The sequence below is a fragment of the Chelon labrosus genome (assembly GCF_963514085.1).
Source record: "Chelon labrosus genome assembly, chromosome: 11".
In the NCBI taxonomy this organism is placed as follows: domain Eukaryota; kingdom Metazoa; phylum Chordata; class Actinopteri; order Mugiliformes; family Mugilidae; genus Chelon; species Chelon labrosus.
Window position 1 is genome coordinate 8907795 of NC_140344.1, and position 21982 is coordinate 8929776.

General features: G+C 40.9%; 2 protein-coding genes across 3 annotated transcripts; both read left to right on the forward strand.

The window, feature by feature from the left end:
* Window positions 1-746: 746 nt before the first annotated feature.
* Window positions 747-3471, forward strand: ifitm5 (interferon induced transmembrane protein 5). Its single transcript, XM_084554621.1, has 2 exons — window positions 747-1088; window positions 2508-3471. The coding sequence occupies exons 1-2, from the start codon at window positions 882-884 to the stop codon at window positions 2727-2729; spliced, it is 429 nt and encodes a 142-aa protein (XP_084410747.1). The 5' UTR covers window positions 747-881; the 3' UTR covers window positions 2730-3471.
* Window positions 3472-7542: 4071 nt separating this feature from the next.
* Window positions 7543-18355, forward strand: LOC311495261 (putative oxidoreductase YjmC). Of its 2 annotated transcripts, XM_084554656.1 has the most exons (11): window positions 7543-7925; window positions 11630-11778; window positions 12028-12216; window positions 12665-12726; window positions 12934-12987; window positions 13099-13197; window positions 13431-13566; window positions 14006-14124; window positions 15685-15780; window positions 15922-16032; window positions 17477-18354. In XM_084554656.1, the coding sequence occupies exons 1-11, from the start codon at window positions 7918-7920 to the stop codon at window positions 17540-17542; spliced, it is 1089 nt and encodes a 362-aa protein (XP_084410782.1). In that variant the 5' UTR covers window positions 7543-7917; the 3' UTR covers window positions 17543-18354. The 2 variants fall into 2 exon arrangements, with proteins under 2 accessions (XP_084410782.1, XP_084410781.1); XM_084554655.1 differs by lacking the exon at window positions 7543-7925 and having other exon boundaries at window positions 11128-11778; window positions 17477-18355.
* The last annotated feature ends 3627 nt before the right edge of the window (window positions 18356-21982 follow it).

The following is a 21982-nucleotide window of genomic DNA, read 5'->3' on the forward strand; positions in this document are numbered from 1 at the left end:
TGGATAAAAGGATAATAATAATAGGACTTCTCTGGACATCTTAAACTGCGCTTCTTGTGAGATTAAAATTATCCCAGTCATTGCAATGTTTGGGGAAATCTGCAAGATTATGAGTAATGCTCATTGGTAATCCACAGCAGAGCTCGGGGCTGAACTTGGAATCTCCGATGTGAGCAACTCTCTGAACTTGCTGAGAGCCCTACAGTAAATGTGACTTTGTTGATGATGTCTGACATTTATTTATTTATTTATTTATTTTTAAAAAATCCAGATTTTCATTATCAAAAGAATGACTAATTTCCTAATCCATTTGCCGAATTAAGAACTAGTTTAAGCTTAAAATATGCTGTCTGTAGAGATGTGGGTTCATATATTTTATAAATGTATCCAATGAGCTATGTTTAACCCACTCACTTCATCGCTCACAACAAAAACCCAGGCATAATTTCAAATGAACTCCTCCACAGCACTTTCGAAGACCTTGGACATCTGCTACTAACTCAACCATCTGATCCACACACTCTAAGAAAATATCTAAGAAAGCTGAGGTTTTGTACAATTACTGACTGCACTGCTCTCATGTATTTACAGTACTTGCTGTGTCTTCTCTCTCATAGAACTTTTTGTCTGTCTTCGTCTCTCTATCTCTATTTCGGTCTCTCTCAGGCCTGACCACATAATAACAGACCTGCTATGTATTAAAGGACCCTGCCCTTGCGTCTTCTCCCTGTCACCTCCCTCTCCACGGGCCTTTATAAGCCTACTCACACAGGGGGGCACTACTTTCCAAAGAGGGACCAAGCATCTGGAAGGCTAGCCACTTCACAAAGCCACCTATTCACCCAAAAACCTGGGATCTTCATAAAAATAACACGCTAACCATGGACAACCATTCGTACAACTTCCCTTCCGACTGCACCCCACTCACCAACTGCAAGTCTGCCCGTAAGCCAGCTGGATCCACCGTGGTGAACATGGGCAACGCTGGCAAGAATCCTCCCCGGGACTATCTACTCTGGTCACTGTGCAACACCTTGTATGTTAACTTCTGCTGCCTGGGGTTCATGGCGCTCATCTACTCCATCAAGGTGAGGCCTTGTGCTCTTTTTTTTTTTTTTTTACTTTTATGTGATACTTTTTACATGAACATTTCAGTCTGGACCACTTTTCTGAAGCGTGCAAGGTAACGAGAAATAGTCTGCACGGTTTGATTGAAGGATCCTGACAACACAACGGCCAGTTCGTTGTTCGCTGTCCTGTAGGTTTTTAGTGGAATCTGTTGTGTTTACATTTTAAGACCTTAATATCTGTGATTGTAACTTCAAATCAATTTTATGATTTTGATGGCATTTTCATTAAACCTTTCATTTATCAACTGAGCCCACATAGTTAACAATGTGCTAAATTAAAAAAAACAAAAACATTTCATCAGTGCATGTCTTGGGCAACATAACATTGCTGTAATAATCTAAAATATTAGGCAGTAACAGAGAAAAAGTGGACCAACCTGGCAAGGACAGCTATAAGACAATAGACATGATGTGGCAATGCCACATTGGGAAATGAAGGACAGATGAGTAGTAACGTTATGAGTGATTCGTTTTTGTTTTCTTCCACTAAGTAAATGCTCTGTGAAGAAAATCTTTGGATCCTATATGGATAGAAAATAAAGAGCGTCACTTGGAAAAGATCAAAGCAATATATTTTGAACATGTTTTTTTTTTTTCTCTAGTCAGATGACACACACAGCAGAGAGTTGGTGTACCACAGGAATGCAGCTTAAGAAAAACAGGAACGCGAACTAAAACTAAAAGGTCTTTGAAAATGCCATGTGCAAAGTAGTAATGGTGCACAACTACCTGAACAAAAAAGGTTTCTGAAGAACTCACTACGAAAGGGAGTGCACACCCTTCATTTAAGCATTTCTTTCTGGGTGCAGCTCTGAATCACAGGGCCACCATTGGCTCAGCACTCAAAATTAAAGGCAATGACTGGCTGCTCGTCTGGGGAGTTAAAAATGGCGTAATTGCCATCTTCCTAATGGGCAACTACTTGTGGGAAATTAGAGAGCGCTAGGGAAAGACTCGGCTTGATCCAAAATACATGGATACACTTAGCAGCAGCTCAAGGATTCCTTGAATCTGAGTAGTGGGACGAGACGTAATGAACTGTTTGTAGTGACAAAGACAAATAAAACTGAAGTGATTCTTATGCCTGTGAGGGCTCTCAGTCATCCAGGTCATTGCATATCCAAAGCCTCAGCTGAAGGCAACCGGACTTGTTGGGTTTTCCTGAGGATATTTCTCAACCCATTCAGTAGGTTCTCCAAACAAGTCATTTAGATAGTTACTTGGATGAGTTGTGAAAGATATTCAAGAAAACAGGTCCAGTTTTCTTTGTTTCAGCTTTGTTTCCTGGATGAGGTGATTCTTCTTCTCTGTTTTATTTAAGACTACCTTGGGTGGATGCATGTCATTATGAGTATTTGTGTGTATGTGTCTTTGTAGGCCAGGGACCAGAAGACTCAGGGCAACCTGCAGCTGGCCCAGGAGTGCTCAGACAAGGCCAAGTGGTACAACATCTTGGCAGCCGGCTGGAACCTGCTGATTCCACTCCTGGCCGTTGTCCTGCTCGTCCTACTGCTCGTCCACCTGGGCTCATCTCAGGGCTCCTTTGACTTTTTTGGAGAAGATGGCTTCCAGAACTTCATGAACCTGTTCAGCTGGTAGATGAAGACAAAGGGGGGACATGTGTCAGATTCAACCCATTCACACTAACTGTCAGGAGAGGGCATTTGATTTGATATGAAGTTGGTTTGTTACCATATTGTCCATGAAGAATAAAAGAGGAAACTGAACCAGTTACACTTTAAAGCAGTTGATAATACATATGATTTCTGGACGAGCAACCTAAAACCAATGATAAATGCTTCTCTTGTTCTGTCAAAGCAATATATCACTACTTAGGATCTGAGGTCAGCATTGGTGGGAAATGTTCAGTTGAGATGTGACCAAACACTGAGTATCAGCCTAAAATAGAACATCTGGGCCGACACGAAGATGAGACTAGTAGGAGCTGAAACCAGTTTGAGCAAGCAGCTACTCCGTGTCTCTTTTTTTGTTGCTGTTATTTATTGTATTTATGTTGAGTGGAAATCTGAATGACATTATCTTTAGTCAGGGTAGAAAGAGAAAGAGAAGAGAGAACAGATGACTGTGGAGCCAAAATCTGAGAGCCTGAAATGACAACACGCCACTTTACAAAGGACAATCAACACTCACCTCCCTCTGATAATCATTTATTTACATCTTTCAGCATTTGTTGAATTGTGTTACTGTTGCAGCATAAGTCTATTTTCGTCCCTATTTGTGGATTTGTATTAGTATATTGTTGTTTTAAGTACTGATTTTACATTATCTTATTGTCAACTTGTAGTAAGTGAATTAAATAAACCAGATACTGTTAACTCAGTATGGCATTAGAAACCATCTTCTTAAATGTTCTCAGTTTTCAGCTCTTTCCCAGATCTCCTCTTGGCTCATGAACGCAGGCACGAAGAGAGACATCACTCTAATGGCTAGTGCGGTTCCGCTGCTGCACCTACACCCAGCTTTAAAGTGATCATTTTGGGCTTCATAGGTTTGATTTCTGGGGCGGGTCTGAGGGAATGGGGCTAGGCATGGTTGTTTTCATCCCAGCTGCGAGCCTGCTGCTCTGACGGCTATATACAGAACATCCCATTTCAGGAAACTGTATAAATATGCACTCCACTTTTGTGAGGCAGGGCCGCCCAGGCAGACCACTACAGAGGAGTCAGCAGCAATGTGGAGGCCTGCACCGGGACGTCGTGGCTCATTCCCACTCAGTCTGCAGTCTGTATTTGTGAAAGACTTTGATGGTAGTCCTTTTCTGGCTAGTTAGTGCCACCGGACACCAACATGAACCATGTTCTCCATATTCTTAAATCTCAAAGTGTAACATTAGATATAGGGTCAGCGGTCCCAAAATGTCCTCTCCAGAGAGTCTCTCATTGCCAACAGTGTTTTTAACTGCTGTGTCAAAGCTGCTATGGCTTTAAGGACCATGTTCAATCCACAAATAAATAACACTGTTAGGTGGAGCTGTACGCATAACTGGTGTTATAGATGTAAGTTACATCTCATCTGCAGCATGTTGTAATAAAGACAGGTCACAGGCACGTGTGCAAATTGAAAAGGATGTCATTACAGAGAATTAATCAATAGTTATATTAGCCGTCTTCTTCAAATCCCTGGGAGGCTCCATTTATCCTTTTTCTCCTCACTTATTGTCTCTCATTACTTGTGCGTCCCGCTCCTGCTGACCTCCCACCCTCTGCACTACCATCACATTAGCAGCTTCTTCTTCGCTCGCAAATTTATTTATACGCACCCAAATCACAGCCTTCAGCTTCCAACTTTCTATTTTCCTCTTGCGGTCGGAGGGAAACGCTCACAGATGTCTGAGCCGAGGAGAATTACAGGACAGGAGCCGTGACAGCAGAGGGAGCGGACGCTAAGTTCTACCCGCTCACTCTGGGAGGAGTTCTCTACAGCCGAGGCCGGTGGAAGCAGAGGGAACACACACACACAGTTCTATCAACAAACTCTTCCTACCGTCTAACCTCAGCTGGAGCAGCCATGCCTCACATTCCGCATGACATACCTGTAGAGAAAGAGAGTTTTCTGAAGTTAGTTGGCTGGTTACTTTACTTTAGTGGTCACACCACCAACCGAGCACAATGTCACAAGTTCATGGCAACAGCAAAACACTTTTTTTAAGATCTGAGTATCATTTTTAATAAAATCAATCAATCAAATCTGAAAAAATATATTTTGCGTGGTCTAAATTTTGAAACATGACAGCCAACTCTATGAAGAGCAGTTTTTACATCAGCTATGAAAGTAGCTGCTCCTGTAACTGACACAATTAACTTCTTGTTATAGTCTGATATACCTATGTAAAAAATGTTCACCTAATATGGTGCTATAGTATTATCTGCTTTTATTAGAATGATAAACACTGCTTTCGATGATGTAACAATCTTTTTTTTTTTTTTTACCTCAGCAACCCAGGTATGTGCAACTCCTCAGGGCAGAAATGATGAACTTCATGCAGTGCTTGTGAGTGCTGTCAACTTCTGACATCACTCACCTCTGGGATCAACCGTCACTTCTGTTGCGTCAGTCTTTTCCCAGCTCTGTGTATTAAACTGGAAATGGATCTGAATCACTCTGCTCAGCCGTTTACAGAAAACACACTGACTAGATTTCAAATTAAATTCCTTGGGGGAATTTAATGTAGTCTCATCATGGGTACGTAGTGGCAAGGTTAAACTGGTTTCCACACCCTTTGTTCTTATATCATTCATCTAGTTTCAAGGATAAGTGAAGACATTAGCTCAACACTCCAGAAAATGTACATCTCACGCTAAGCACCATCGCCTCAGTACAAATAATATCTTTGCGTTCCTTTTCCGTAGTTACATAATTCCAAGAAGATATGCAAAATGTTCCACAACCAGTCAAACTGCATAGAAAACTAGGCCCAAGTATCACGTTGTCTTCTTTTTCTCTTTCACGTCAGTCACTGCCAAACCATAGTGCCAGAGACCAAGATCTGCAACATGTTCATTATGTTTTGTGTTGCTATCATGTGGAATTTACATAACAAGGCATATACTGCTATGTACGGTGTGCATCTACACCACTTGTCCCTTATTCAGTGAGCACCTGACCCCTTGTGGAGACACAATGACCTGTCTTTAATAGGAAAATGTGATAATATGTCAAAGATGGCTGTCACACACACTGAAAGAGGTCCATCACATTTATAAAGGAGGACTCTTTGTCATAATTTAAGAACTTTAGAGTCATGTTGCATCACTAGCATACCTATGAGCTTTTATTTTTATTGTTAGACTTAGACTTTGATGGACTTTATTGTCATTTAGGTATGCAACGTGTACACAGGTATACAAGTGTGCACAGAACGACATTTCATTGCACTGGTTCAGCACAGTATTGAAATACACAGCAGTAGAGTGGCATTCAGTTATTTTAGCAACATGCAGGGTACAGTATGATATACAGAGTAATGGATAAAACCAAAAGAATGATCGCCTTACCACTCTCCTTGCATTCTTCCAGTAGGAGGCGCTGCAGCCTCCATACCACACAAAGATGAGGCTGGTCAGAATCCTCTGGTACTTCCAAAGAATGTAGTGAGGATGGACAGGGGCAGGTGGGCTCTCCTGATCCTGCACTGGAAGTGCAGAAGCTGCTGTGCCCTCTTGACCAGAAACACCATATTCACAGACCAGGTGAGGTCGTCTCTGGTGTGCGCCCCCAGTGACTTAATGCGGCTAACAACCACCACAGCTGTGTTACTGATGAGAAGTGGAGCGTGGCTGGGCTGGTTCTTCCTGAAGTCGACAATGCTCTATTTGGTTATGTCCAAGTTCCGTATGGAGGAGCAGTTTTTACATCAGCTATGAAAGTAGCTGCTCCTGTAACTGACACAGTTAACTTCTTGTTATAGTCTGATATACCTATGTAAAAAAAAATAAAAAATATTCACCTCATATGGTGCTATAGTATTATCTGCTTTTATTAGAATGATAAACACTGCTTTCGATGATGTAACAATCTTTTTTTTTTTACCTCAGCAACCCAGGTATGTGCAACTCATGCAGTGCTTGTGAGTGCTGTCAATTTCTGACATCACTCACCTCTGGGATCAACCGTCACTTCTGTTGCGTCAGTCTTTTCCCAGCTCTGTGTATTAAACTGGAAATGGATCTGAATCACTCTGCTCAGCTGTTTACAGAAAACACACTGACTAGATTTCAAATTAAATTCCTTGGGGGAATTTGATGTAGTCTCATCATGGGTACGTAGTGGCAAGGTTAATTGTTCAATAGTCTGGTGGTACAAGGACCTGTATCACCTCTGAGGTCTCCCTTTCTACCACTATCCATAATACAGTATACTGGGATGTGAAAAGAAACTGATTTAAGGCTATCCCTAAACTGCACATCACCCGTCTTCTACGGCCTCTTCAGCATCTCCAGCATCTTGTAACCAGACAGCTTTTCTATTTAGGTTTCAAATTTGATTGAAGGCTCTGTTTGTGGTTTTATTTGATCCCCTGCAGCTATTTTGCGAAGACAAAGGCATTCCTTCAACTTGTTAGCATTATATTAGCAGGCAACACCCACATTCATCATTAGTGAAGAACACATCTGAACCACCAGAGGGGGCAGCTTGCATTCATCATCTCGTTAACTAACTCCACCTTAGCCTGTAGCTATAAGGCACACTGCTTGAATTCACCTGTAGTTCTTCTAAAAAGATTGTGACAACATGGAGGACCCATGGCTATGCGCATGTTAATTACAGGTGTTTTATTATTATTATTATTACTTATTTGTATACAAAACGTTAATTGGGAATATGAAGAAGTCTATTGTGCTGAAGGTAGTTTACAAGTTATATAATAAGATGTTTTTTGGGGGCGCCTTATCCGCTATTGCAACATGTGCTGTCTGCGAATTCTGCATCCTTTCATGTTTAACACTGGATCAGTAAAAGGCAAAGCTCTGGGGCCTCGCGACCTAGTCACGCCACAACAGGCCCGTGCGGATGCTGCGTGAGGCTCCCTCCACCATAAAACCTCTCTGCCGACACGCCCACTCCGATGCAGACAGACAGAATACCTGAATGATTTGACAGCAATGGGCGTTTCCAAACGCTGCTGGGCTTGAAGAGCAACTTGGTGGACCGGCGTCGACACAAGCAGATCACCCGGCACCGCTTGAGCCAAGAGCCACCAAACCACAAACACACTGACCCGAGGAGCGCAGAGCAGCACAGAGCAGGACAGAGCAGGACAGCCAACATGAGCAGGTAGGAGCCGGGGTGGTCCTCCAATTAAAGCATGATTAACACTGAAGTAGTCAGTTACATGACAAACTACTGAGACCTAAAGCTTTGATTGATGGTGTGGATGTTTGGACTTCAACTTCACAGTATTTCAGAAAGAAACATTCTACTTCTTACTCTTTTACATTTATTTAACGGCTGGTTTAATGCAGTAAACACGTGATCAGTTTACCAAGGATTGTTAGACATGAAGCTCAACGTGGCCTACAGCATTTATCCTGATCTTCGTATTATTTGAACAAATTATAATAGTTAAATGCAACTTATACATTCCCCATAACAAACACTACAAAATAATTTGAAACTATACTTTTAATTCCCTTTCTCACTGTGGTATTTCTACTCCCATGTGGACTGGGACATTAGTCAGTATTGTAGACTGTTTTCAAGCTTTCAAGACTACAAAGCAAAGAGGAGACTGTGTTGAGGTGTTTTTTTTTATTAACTTCGTTGCTTTAAAGTAAATGAATTTAATACAAATGTTATTTACTCCTTCTTTGGAGAAGCTTCTGTTCATTGATTCGTCCCATTTGCACTGACTGAAATGTCTCTATCAGATATTTATTTATTTACTGGCTCACTTTCTTTTAAAACTAGGGCACGCGGAAGGTTTTATGGTTTTATGTTCCACCATTTTTGTACTTTAAATGATGCGCGTTTATAGACCCTTTTTTTAAGCATAGCAACGGCATATATATTTTTTCTAATTGATATAGTCCTTCCCCAGGGTCATATTTCATCCCATTAAAAATCAAATTTAAAAATTCACAGCACAGTTTATTCATTTTTCAGTAGAATTATAATGAGAACGTGGCAAGCATTAGCAGCAATCTGTACAGTATGTTAATCAGGAACAGTTGCGTCCAGACTTTAGTTTACGTTTTATAGCCTATAAACTAGTTTACTTCCTTGTATACCTGTCTTAAGTGATTCCATACACCGGTAGTCCAATAAATACCGAACGAGGAGGCACATAGACACCATCCTGGACTCATTAAGAAGGATTTTCAAAGTCAGTTCCTCCTTGACGCCGCGTGATTTATGATGTGTCTGTGAGCCTTAATCTATTCTTTGACTAGCTCATTCTCAGTCACACTGTACTTGCATGAATAGAGCCATTGGCATTATTTGATCCCATATATGTACTGTATATTTATACAATTTCTTAAGGACAAATATGTACATAGTTGCCTTTTTACCTGTTAAATGTTATGAAATAATATGAACTTTTGCAGCTATGTTAGAAATGCTTCATCATAACCTTAGGACATGCTGTTCCATAATGAATGAAGTCCCGGTCAAATCTTTCCTTTATCTGTGGCTCCTGCTTCATTTTCTTGCTGCATAAAGTAAACATTTTTTTTTTGTTTTTCATTCTTGTATAAATTCCCTCTTGGACCTCCCCCCTACCAACGTCAATATTCAATATTCATTCGGGAGTTCATCAGTGCAGCCAGCCCCCTGACCTGCAGACGTCAATGCTCCTACCTCCGTGCATGCCGTTGCTGACACTGTTAATGTTGACGTATGCTCACAAAGAGGGGTGTCGCAGATAGTAAAATGGCCACTAGAGTAAAGGTCACAAGATGTGTTTGGTGTAGTTGCTAAACTGGAGAGAAACTAACATTTGGCCTCAAAACATTCCAGTTTTGTATGGAGAAAGCGAGTCCTAGCTCAACAGCATGAGTGAACTGCAATATCTAAATAAGAAGTTAAGTTTATTCCATTATATGTGTGGTATATGAGGTAAAATTATATGTTGGTCATTACAATTGGAAATATCAACTGCATTTTGGAAATTATTTTTTTGTCTCTGAGAGAATGAAAGAATTTGACAAGCCCATGTGTCCACACACGCCTCTCGTACATATTTCAGTTATTTGATCCCTACAATAACTAGACTGTAGTCATTTTAAGGAAGGTTATGTGCTACCCTGTTTCTTGGTTAGTCACCAGACAACAAGAAACACCTCTGCTTGTACAGACTGAACAAAGTATAGGAGTGCTGATTACTGATGTTTAGATTTAGAGGTGTTGATAGGTGGACTTTGGCTACACCTTTTCCCTTGTTTCTTGCCTACATGCTAAACTAGGCTAATGACTCCGAGTGGTATCAGTCTTCTCATCTAATTGGGTGCATCTGGTGAGAAACTGAGAGGGCTCTTAAAATGCTGCAAGGCTCTTTAAAGCATGGAGGTGGCAGTTTACTGTTTTCAAAGTGAAGCAGATGGTGCTGTTGCTTACAGTTTATGATGGGAGGTGGTGGTGTCTGAAGGAGTACATAGTGTTCTTTTTGAGCCCCCGTTTATGTCACGTCTTGGTTTCTGCAGTTTATGCCATGAACCGTTGAAGAGCACACTTCACAAATGTTTCAAAACTGTTTAAATGAGGCTTAGACAAAGGGCAATGAAGGACAATACAAACTGAAGGATGCTTCTCTGTGGTTCTTTCAAACTTTAATCAAGACGTGTGAATATTGTCTAATAGATGTGCAGAGAAACGTCCCTAAGAGGCAAAACTGATTGCTTACATCAGCTATTGCTTTTGAGTGAAACTGTAAGCGGTAAAGAACACTGTGTTATTTTGCCTGGTGCCCATATCTAGATGCAATTATTGTGCATTCCAAAACTTCCGACTTCTGTCTTCTCCTTCTCTAACCACTGAATACCCTTTGAAGTACAATCTAGGAAACAAGGGAAGAAGTAGGGGAAGAGAACTGAGAAGGAAAAGAGGAAACAGAATTGCTTTAAATGCCCAGACCTTATTTCCTTCTCAGTTGAGTTTTATACACAACCACTTTTCTTCTGGCTCTAATCAAGTAATTATGTGCTCTTGATTTATTTAAATATAGTATATACGTAAAAGCTGTATACTGTATATACCTTGCTAAAGACTAAGGAAATTGTAGGAAATGCAAAGAAGGTACAACAATTTCTCCTAAATTGTTGTACCTTCGAATTTAATGCAAAAATAATTACTAATCTCATTCTGATCCATCATTTAAGCTGTTGCCAGGTCATTGTCAGTACCCACACTAATGAACTGAACACAAACTCGCTCTTCACTCGGCACAAGCTCTCTCTTCTGAAAGCAGCAGAAAGTTCGCAGCTTCTTTTATGGCGGCTGTGCTATCAGGGGTTTTCTGCTAAATCTTGGTTTGCCGTAACAGTTTAACAAAATCCCAGCAGAGCCTTGACCATCGTAGTGATTGCAGGTTGTGAAATCACTGCAAAGATGAACTTCGAACTTTAAAGTAGCGCTGACCTTTTTGTCAAGTCCTTCAACACGTGGGTCCTCAAATGTGTAAATTTTGTTCCAGGTCATTATTGAGTAGTTTGTTTAGCTGGATAAAAATAAACATTGGAATGTGTCATTGTGTATATCTAAACCTTACAGATCCTTGTTTTTCTCAAAAGCAACCTTATTTCAGGACGATTCTTTAAAAGCAGTAAGATTAAATATATTGATCTTGTAGTAGTATCAGTATCAAAGTTTCAGTTTAGACCATTTTCTGGTGAATATTGCGATTAATGTCATGCATATAAACTGGACTAATTAATCTGGGCCTTTTTAATTAGCTTTAATTTAGTTAAAGCTGGAGCAATGGTGACACAATCATCTGTACTTTTCAAAATGTTGCTGATTAAACACCTCCTGTTCCCTTTCAGATGTCTGATTAGCCAGCGGGAGGTCCAAGGCTTCATTGAGAGGTGCATGACCGCGGTGGGAACCAAGCCGCATCATGCTCGCAGCCTGGCCGAGGTGCTGGTGGAAGGAGACCACAGGGGCCACTACAGCCACGGGCTCAACAGGATGGGTCAGTGAGAGGCTGGAAATGTATCAGTTCATCTGCACATTGACAGAGACACGTTTTTGAGTAAAAACGTGTCTCTGTCAATGTGCAGAACGATGTATGGTTGTTTTTATATCAGTATGTTGCACGTATTTATGCTCAAACATTGAAGATTGTCCTTCACTGATGTAGGAGGCATCCAGTCCAGAGTAAACTGTCACTGGTTGATAAACATGGGTTTCTTTTGCACTCCCTTTCTCTGTGTTTATGCAGACATGTATGTAAAGGACATCGAGACTGGAATCTGCGCCAAGGACGGCGAGCCAGTGGTGGAGAAGGAGAGTGCAGCCACAGCGCTGGTAGATGGGAAGAACCTGCTGGGCCCTGTGGTGGGAAACTTCTGCATGAACCTGGCCATAAAGAAGGCTAAAGAATCTGGCATTGGCTGGGTGGTGGCACACGGTGAGCCCCATTTTTCTTTGAGCCCTGAAGTAAAAGTTAAGGTAGCTAGAGAGCCTAACAGCTATGGTGTATATACTGTATGTCAAAAAACCTTTGTGCAACATTTTAGACACCACTTGTCTTATTTTGATAGAGGAATTATGCAATTTCACATTTTACAAAGTTGCTTCAGAATCCTAATGGAGATGCCACAGTTGAGGAACATGGTGACTTTTCAAGGGTCACATGACATCCTGTTGCAGCTTCTTTAATTTTTAAGGGAATATTTTAACAACTCAAAAGGTCAAAAAGGCTGTCCAGTTTTATCAAAACTGCCTTTTGTCTTAGCCAATGATTTGTCATGAGTTAAAAAATAGTTTACTCATTTCCTATACACAGATGTTTCACACTATCGTGTATGGACATGTATTTGTCTGGACCAAATTCACTATTCACATTTCTATCTTAGGTTCCAACCATTATGGAATCGCTGGATACTACGCAATGCAAGCACTGAAGGAAAACATGATTGTAAGTTGAAACATTTGTCTTCCTGTTGACACATTTTTTTTGTCCCGTTTCAGTTCAGGTTCTTCCAGAAATGTTACAACAGTTATTTAAACCCAAACTGTGCTTCATTTTGTATGCCAATAGTAACACTGCAAATGGGACTGAGTGCACCATATTTCTAAGCGTTATTTTCTAACTTTCTTTCTAATAATGGTATGACCTCCACAGGGCATGTCATTCACCAACACTTCCCCACTGGTGGTTCCTACACGTGGTAAAGAGGTAAATGTACAGCAAAGTATTCTGATTGAATGTGTATTTAGTCAAGATGATTTCTAAACCAGAATCAAGTAAAAAAAAAATCCTCTAACGTTGTGGTCCTGCTGTCTATAGTGCACTTTGGGCACCAACCCCCTCAGTGTGGCAGCTCCTGCTAAAGACGGGGACAGCTTCGTTCTGGACATGGCCACTTCAGCAGCAGCACTGGGAAAGGTGAGCTCAAGAGTTTTAATGCCCTTGTCTGTCACATCTTCAAACTTGTAGGGACACTACAGTGTGCAGTTGTTGGTCACATATAGTAGCCTGAGTTAAAACACATAACCTCTGAGTGAATCATGTAACAGAATCACATTTTTGAGATTAGCCACACCCTATGGTCCAGTCATTGTCCTGAATGACAGTACCAAATGTGTGTCAAGTCTTCTCACTTTATGCACCGTGCATAGGTGGAGCTCCACGAGCGGCGTGGAGACCCCATCCCCGAGGGCTGGGGCTGTGACCCTCAAGGAAAGCTGACAACCGACCCCAAGCGCGTCCTGACCGGAGGAGGACTGGTGCCCATTGGTGGCAGTGAAGCCACAGGTGAGACGCCACTACGGTGGCATTCAGCTCAGGGAGCGATAGATCCTGTTTAGATCTTTCCATTCTGTTAGCATATATGTACAACGTATCATTTGTTTAACAACCAAGCTCACATTGTACATTGTCTCTGATTTAAATACTGCTCTGACTGGCTCGTCTGTACATGCAGTATCTACACTAAAGGTAAATTAAAAATAAAAACGGTGGTTGTCTGGTGTTTCATTTTTTAGATTAAAGTTCTGCTTTCATTTACTCAAAAAACTACTACAAACTGACAGACTCAAATAACAAGTTATACGTTGAATTTATGACAATATTTTTGTATGCATATCATTTTTTTTTCATGTAGTATTTTTGGACGTTAACTAGCCGTATACTACATTGTGTCATGAACACCACATATTGTATGTATCCACTCTGTCTCTCTTGTTGCCTTCAGGAGGGTACAAAGGCTACGGTCTGGGAATGATGGTGGAGGTGTTCTGTGGTATCTTGGCTGGTTCCCAGTACAGCAAACACATCCGCACTTGGAAAGTAACAGACCGTGTTGCCAATCTGGTATGTTTTATTTTGTTTTGTTGCTTGTGTTGGGATTCAGAGTTCATGCTGGCCTCATTTAAAAAGATGCAGCCCTAATGTGACATGTTTTACAGACGTTGCAAAGAGTTGTTATGTGACACAGCATGTTACTGTAGCAACCCTGTCCTCTTGTCTTACCCTCTTCCCATTTCTCACATCCTTGATTCTTTCCACCTCTGTTTCATTGTTTTTTAGGTTCAGGCCTTGCCTTTAAATCTGAACCACAACCTCAGAACCACATACAGCTATTTGTTGTGTGTGTGCCGTGACTTGGGAAAATTCTGCATAATCTGGAACAAGCTTTGAAGTCTCTTTCATTCACTGAAACCACATATGTCCAGTTAAGCTGTCATTAATTCAGCTCTGCCCTGACGTTCATTTTAATCAGATCTCAGACCTCAAATTGTGGTCTGACGTCAAATCTGCTGGGTGCGTTTACACCTGCACTTTAAGATGGCCACTTACGATCGGCTTTCCCAGAACGGATGTTAATGCAAGGTCTGAACGGGGCCTTAGTCCTTCCAACTTGGGATATGAAGGGAGGAAGTGAGGACGAGTCACGAAGAGAGAGGAGTCAAGGCAACATGAGACATCCTTGCTCCTGAGCCGTCATTTCAATGTGACACGTGGTACAGCTACATCATTTGTAGTGATCATACAGTGATCCTGACGGCTTATGTACAGTATTTACTTTAAGTTAAATTCATAACATAAATGGTGTTGTATTTATATAGCACTTTTCTACCTGTTGGTGGGTAGCACTTTGCAGTCACAATAACACATTTACCCACCTCCCATAATGTGGCATAATGTGACCCACATGTCATCATCCCTAAAATAATTCCTCAAAGGACACAACTGCATCTGCTCTCACATGCTCGTTTCACCAAATGCAGTAATCGAGACGTCCTGTGATAGATTTCCGTCTCGCAGACAGGAGGACGATTGCTACAGCAGTGAAATGAGAAGAGTCCTGATTGTGAAATTAAACTGACTGACAAACAGGCTGAAAATGACTTTTGTGTAACTCACCCCGTTTTGATTGGAACCAGCATAAGTCTCAGAAATTGATTTAAGCATTACATAGAGCTGTATTTATTCTTTTAATCTGGACAGACTATTTGATGTATTACTTCGGGCACTTGAAAAGCCAAAAATGTAGGTATATATTCCTCTATTGAAAGAGACGGAGAGAGGTGTTACCCTAAACAAATTGCTTACTTTCTGAATGACCCCTTTCAGTAGAATAAATTTGTGAAGTTCCCACACTAATGGTGCAATAATGCAATAATTGTGTCGATAGGTTTGACAAAGCACCACAGAGTTGCCTTTACATTGTGGTGATGATTAGCTGACACAGATTTTGAAATGGTCCGTTCTCACTAAACCACTGCAGAGAAACAAACGACACAAGGTTTACATGTTTGGAAGCTGTTATCTAAAAGATAACCAGTGACTCTGATGTTGGCCATATGTCAGGAGCACTCTTTTCTGTTTGTATTGGGTCAGATAACACCGTCGACTGTTTCGTGTTTTCAGGGTCAGTGTTTTGTCGCAATCAACCCAGAGAACTTTGCACCCGGGTTCAATGACAGGATGACAGATCTGCTCTCCATCCACAGAGACATGGATCCTGTGAGTAGATGCCTCTGATGGAATAATGACATATACACAAATCATGATACTATTTTCCTGCATTGGCTTTCACAAAGAAATAAGATTAAATCAAAAGGACTGCTTCTTGATTCATTTATCGTTGTTGCTTTGCTGTTGCAGGCTGACTCCAACACTCCTGTTCTGGCTGCTGGAGACCCAGAGAGAATGAACATCAAGAAGTGTGAGGAGATGGGCGGGATCCCCTACCACATCAATGTTGTCAACCACATGGTAGGAACTGCAACAAAAAATAAATAAAAATAAATAATAAAAGTAATGAGAAGTGGGAATATTCTCATACTTGTACAAATGGATGCTCTGCCAACACTGATACAGACAGTGATGTTTTCTTACAGTTGTCTTGATGGAACAAATGTTAACAATTTGAAGGAAGTGGTGATTGTTGATCTGAAAATGGACACCCTAATAGGATATTCATGGACGCTTGGAGTGCGTTGACATTGTTGTTGTCGTAAACTGAATGCAAAACTTAGCGGGTGTAAGTAACTTAACTAACGTCTAAGGTTGGACATTTGCAGGCTGCATGTTAATCTCTCACAAGTACCCAACACCACATTTATGAGAAAAAGACAGACGTTTTGTTGATTAACCTGCATAATCACTTCATAACTCGTTGCTCTTTAAATTCATCGTCATGTTATTTAAATGCTTGGGGCAAAGAAAAGAAAATGCACCTCATCTTTCCATCCAGCTTCAAAGCGATGAGTCAGGAAAAACATCTCCCAGATTCTGCTCAGCTAGGGTGAAGGGTAATAACAAGAAATTTAACCAAATTAACAAAGGAGACTAAATTGTGAAGAAGAAAATGGGCAGGGTTTGTGCTGCTACATCAAGAAAAGAGATAAATCTAACTTTGAATACCAGAATTGTTTTTTGAAGATGAAACAACCACGGCTACATTATGTGTGTAGACGTGCAAGGTTAACACTGAACTGGCCCGGTTTTCACGAACTTTCAAGTACCTCAGTGAAATGACCAAAGCTTAGAGCAAATGAATAACCACCAGCAAGCAGACACGAGTGACATAGAAACAAGAAGCACAGGTCGAGTCAGTCAGGATGACGTGTGATAGGCATGGACACCATTCCTGGGCCATTTCTCAATGTGGACTTGTGAAAACATCATCACCCGATGCCCAGATGTGTTCCTGTCCTGTCTGTTTTGTGTTGGACACGGTGGGAGGCAGCTTGTGTGGACTTGGGTCAGCCAGGTATCCCAGAGTGCATTTTGTGAGTGACATCAAGTACGCTGCTGCTGCTCCAGTTACAGAATGATCACACTGTGTCCTCCTGTCTGTACTTCAGAGTTGAACGTGTAAAGTCCAAACTATCAAGTTTGCAAGTCTAAAGTTCATGTACTTGGTATTGATAAGGGCCCCTGGTCAGACACTAACACATCAGAGGAGTATGTGAATGCAGTATACAAACAAATGGTTTGTCAACCCTAGACTCTAAAACCATAAATTTCAAAATTAGTTTTTTTGTAGATAGTAAGTGGGAGATACCTTTAGTGTTTTATTTCAGCTTTAGTGTTGAGCTTTAGAGTTGCACATAAGTGGTTCTTTTCAAAAAGAATGCAAATAAAAATATGCAACAGCTGCTTTAAGGACACAACTTTTGACTCAACTCAATTTTGCCTTTTTTCCCCCCTGCAGAATGAGTGCGCCAAGAGAATTGGTGCCAGTCCACTGCTGCCATGTGACAAGCTCGTCTCCAACTAGTTGATCCAAACAGTTTCCTAACCTTTAGAAGTCTGTCTCCCCTGCTCATCTTGAAGTTCACACTGAGCAACGTGGGGAAGCAATGCTGTTTGTGCACATTACAGATGTTGGGAGCAACATTTTAACACACTAGTCAAGTATTGTAATTTTTATTGTTATGTACATTAACGCCAAACTTTTTAAGGGTTTAAAGATTATAAATTTTAAGGGACTCCGGACCGAGATACTGTATCTCCAGACATCCACATTCAACTTCAAACACGTTTTCAGGATGGTGTATCTCTGTCAGTAAAATAAGCACATTCTATGTCTTAAGTTATAACTTTGTGGCTGATGGCTGGATGTTAGCGGACTTGTGAAGAAGAACTCAACTCTTTGTGTTTTGTTTTTTTTTGTCATTGACTGAATATGTCATTCCATACTTCGGAGGCAGCGCAAAAATGATACTGTACAGTAAACTCAATGCTCAACTATATATATATTTTTTTCTAATAGCTCGCTGGTATGCATTTTAAATTGACAATGCAAATGCTTTGCTGATTTTATAAAGTTTAAAACATCTTGTCACTGTATTGTCGTCATGACAACAACACCTATGTGCCTTAATGAATAAAAGTCATATAAACCTAAACCCGTTTTTAAATCATAAAAGTATTGCTGTTTTTTCCAAGTTTCTCCTTTAGCTATATCTCAGTCCACCACCAGATGGCGATATGATTATCTTTTATAACAATATAAAAACTAGACAAACAGAGCAAAAGTATATAAAGTGCGTCTATGTAACTGAATCATGTTTTAAAATTTGAACTTTGACTGATAATTTTATGTCCCACTTAAATGTTTTTATATCACTGATGCATGTGTATAACCAGCCATTGCTTGCCTTCATCACCCCAGAGCAAATATTGGTTACAGGTCATGTAATGTGATGTCACAGTGGAGGGTTCACTTTGTCCCAGATAACTGCAGAGCACACTTTCATGCAACAACAATATACACAAATATAAAGAGGGATTTGAAGCACCTATGGACTTCCATGTCAGACTCATGACAGCTTGCATTTACGATTTCCACCACTAGATGGAGACAAAGCATTAAAAAAAACTCCTGACCCATGAAAGTCTGTTTGACATCTGGTCTGAAGAAGACTTAGATTGTTCTGTCAGCATTTCTTGTCTAACTTATGTTAAACCCATTTCACGAAATTATTATTCTGCTAATGCTAGATTTACAGCTGACACGTGAACACATCAGACAATATGATAAATGAGACATTTATTATTTATATTCTGCAATCACCTCTCAAGATATAGTAACATACTGCACAGCAGCGCTTTTGTCCAATATTAGCCAAATACAGTAAAATTAAGAAAATTATACAGAAATATATAAACTGATGTACAGAATATTTAACAGTAACCCAAATATAGCCATTATTATTTAAACCAGCTAAGTTTGCTTAAGTTTTGGGGTTTAACAAGTCTATTAATCGGTCCTGTAGTGTTATTTATTTTTATAGTGTATGTTGAGACAAACTGCTATACTATACTGTTGTTGGCTACCTCAAACCTCCATCAAGCTTAGTACATGGCCCTGGGATAAAATATAGTCACATAAATATCTGTTCTTGCAACTGGCAAATTATCATTACCACATCTAAATTTAGACACAATAGTATGTGCAAAGCCTGGAGCCTAATTCTGACTTTTGTGACTGTGTTTATGCATCTCCACTGAAATGATGTAAGGTGTGTGTGCATTAATATAATGCATGGATATGTGCCCATGCATCATGTGCATCAAAGCCAGACTGAATGCAGAGCATCTACTGCAGACTTTTATTTGGTGCCCGTCAGCTATTTTTGTACAGACCAGTTTTCTTTTCCTGTTAGGTTAAGATCACTTTACAGCTCCAGCAGTTCCTTTATGCTGGAAATGACTCCAGAAAAGGCCTCTCTCTGAGCCACAAGGGAGAAGGAGGACTGGACATTGACAGATGCCCCGATTAGGACCTTAATCTCCAATGCCAAAAGTCCTGGCACTGTGCTCTGGATCCTGGATGTCTCGTTAACACTCGGCCGGCTGCAGACAAAAGAAGAGAAATCAACAAATCAATGGGCTTTCAGCCCCACCAGGAGAATGACAGGGGGGTGGGGGTGGAGTGTGAGGGGAGGTGGGGTAAGTGAGGGCTGGGCTGGGCCAGTTTTCCGAGTGAGTATGAAGATTAGGTTTGGAGCTGAGGGGGAAGGTGGCTGTGTGCTGGGTGGAGCTCCCACTAGCCCGAGGATTAAGAGGCCGGTTCAAACTCTTGTTTTAGGGGGCAGACTCAGAGGTGTGTGTGCACGGGTGGATAGATGGAGGGTGGGGGTCTAATCTGCCCTGGCCTTGGCCCGGTGCCCTTGTGCGGATTAGACAGGGCCCCTCAAGAGCCAGAGACCAGGGCCGCTGGCTAGGATTAAGCGGATTCTAACAGGTGTTTTCTTTTGTGGTGCTGAGGGGGGATCGGTCCATCACTCACAGAACGAGCAAATCATGAAGTGATTGGCTATTACCGATGGGGCCAACGATGCCAAAAGGGCATGACGTGTGTGCGTTGGCCAGTGTTTGCTTTGGACTTGTATGTGCTGTTTATTATGCTGACACTGCTTGCTTTCTGCTTAGTGACAAGTGTGTGGTGGTGTATTTTTAATGCAGCAGGGTCATGTCTGCAAGAAATGACTCAGACGAGGGGAGAAGGAATAAATAACTAAACAAGTGATAAACTGTGAGATTAATCACGTGGGCAAACACACACAGACAACTAGTAGCAGCTCTCCAGAGGAGATTAATGTGACTTCTACTGCACTTTCACACTGTAGGAGGATCAGATCAGAAGAGCTTAGTTGATGTCAAGCTTTTCACCACACACTTCAGATAGAGACACACACACAATAGAGTGACTGCATTGTCTACACTGAAGATAGGACCAGTGCCAGACTAGGTAGATGGCATGACATCTGAAGTTTTATCCGCACTATATTTTAACGATGGAACATGTTCAGAGGGATGTCTGTAAAAAGAGTCCATTAGATGAAAATGAAAATCAGAGAAAAGGTTGTCCTGATTGCAGTGGGAAAGGAGTCAGTTAATATTGCCAACCAACACTGGTGATGGAAGACGTGTATGTGTGCGTGTAACGACAGACAGGAGGGAGGAGCAGGGCGATCAGGAGAGCGGGGAGAGCTAGAAAGGCTCTGCTGCTCTCCTGCCCTCCCGCTGAGTCTGTAATGAAGTGAAACGACTTCCTGGTCTGCTGCTCCCAGCTGTTGTCCCTGCAAAGCCAAGATATTTGGCCTTGGCTCTTTGTCCTGCCCGGGTCGCCATACCACCAAATGACCAAGCGAACACGTTTAAAAAAAAAATAAATAAAAGCAAAGCATCTGCTGCCCCGTTCACTCCAACTGCTAGGGAATGCAAACGTGTCTCCATCTGTTGTCTCCCTTATTTGTCTCCCTTATGTTTGGTGTTGAAAAGGTGCCAACAAGATGCTGCACTGGAGCCAGGACAAGAATATTGGAATACTGGAAATTTGCATAATTGCTAGTCTGACATCTCCAACCCTCCTGCTGTTCATCATCTATGTTTTGTTAAATATACCACGTAGAACTTTTTTGGTCAGTTATTTCCATATATATATAATACATCTCTCTATACCAACTCATCCTGTATTACTTCACGTCATTACCTCACGTCATTTTGGTGCAATACAGCCTCCTTACCACTTCAAAATTAGTTGTTTTCAACTTTTTGGTTAGCTACTTGAACCTGATATAATATGTAAATATTTTTCTGTACCTTGACATATTTACTTTTATATAGTTTCTCTTGTCTTACCTTATTCTATTTTTTTGTGTTTTGTTCCCTGCTGCTGTGGCACTTTAAAGTCCTATCCTATTTTATCTTATATATTTATTGGTTTTATATTATATTACTATTCAATTTATCGAGATTTAGTCATATTACATAAACCAAGACCATAAAGTCAAACCCACACCCAACAGCAGCAATAAATTAGTACAAGCAACATTCACTTTTCGAGCTGCAAACTGTCTTTTCCAGTATGTCCCTATTTTTGTGTTTTTAATGATTTTAATCCAAGAGCTTTGATCATTTTTTTCATCAACAAAAAGTTGCTTCAAATGCACATCCCTGACACTTTCCTTTAAATAAGCTCTAAAACTCTTTGTTGAAGTTTAAATTTATTCCAAAATGCTGATGTGTTATCACAGGAGTGGAGGTATCTCTGATGAAGTGCATTTAGAGGACGTTATTTGTTAAAAATCCTTCAGTGAATCCTGTGTGTAGCTATGGGGACAGCGAGAGACAGATGTCTGCCTGGTCAAGATTATAATATTATTCACAAATTAAGTTAATCACAGGACACAGTGTTGCAGTGCATTAC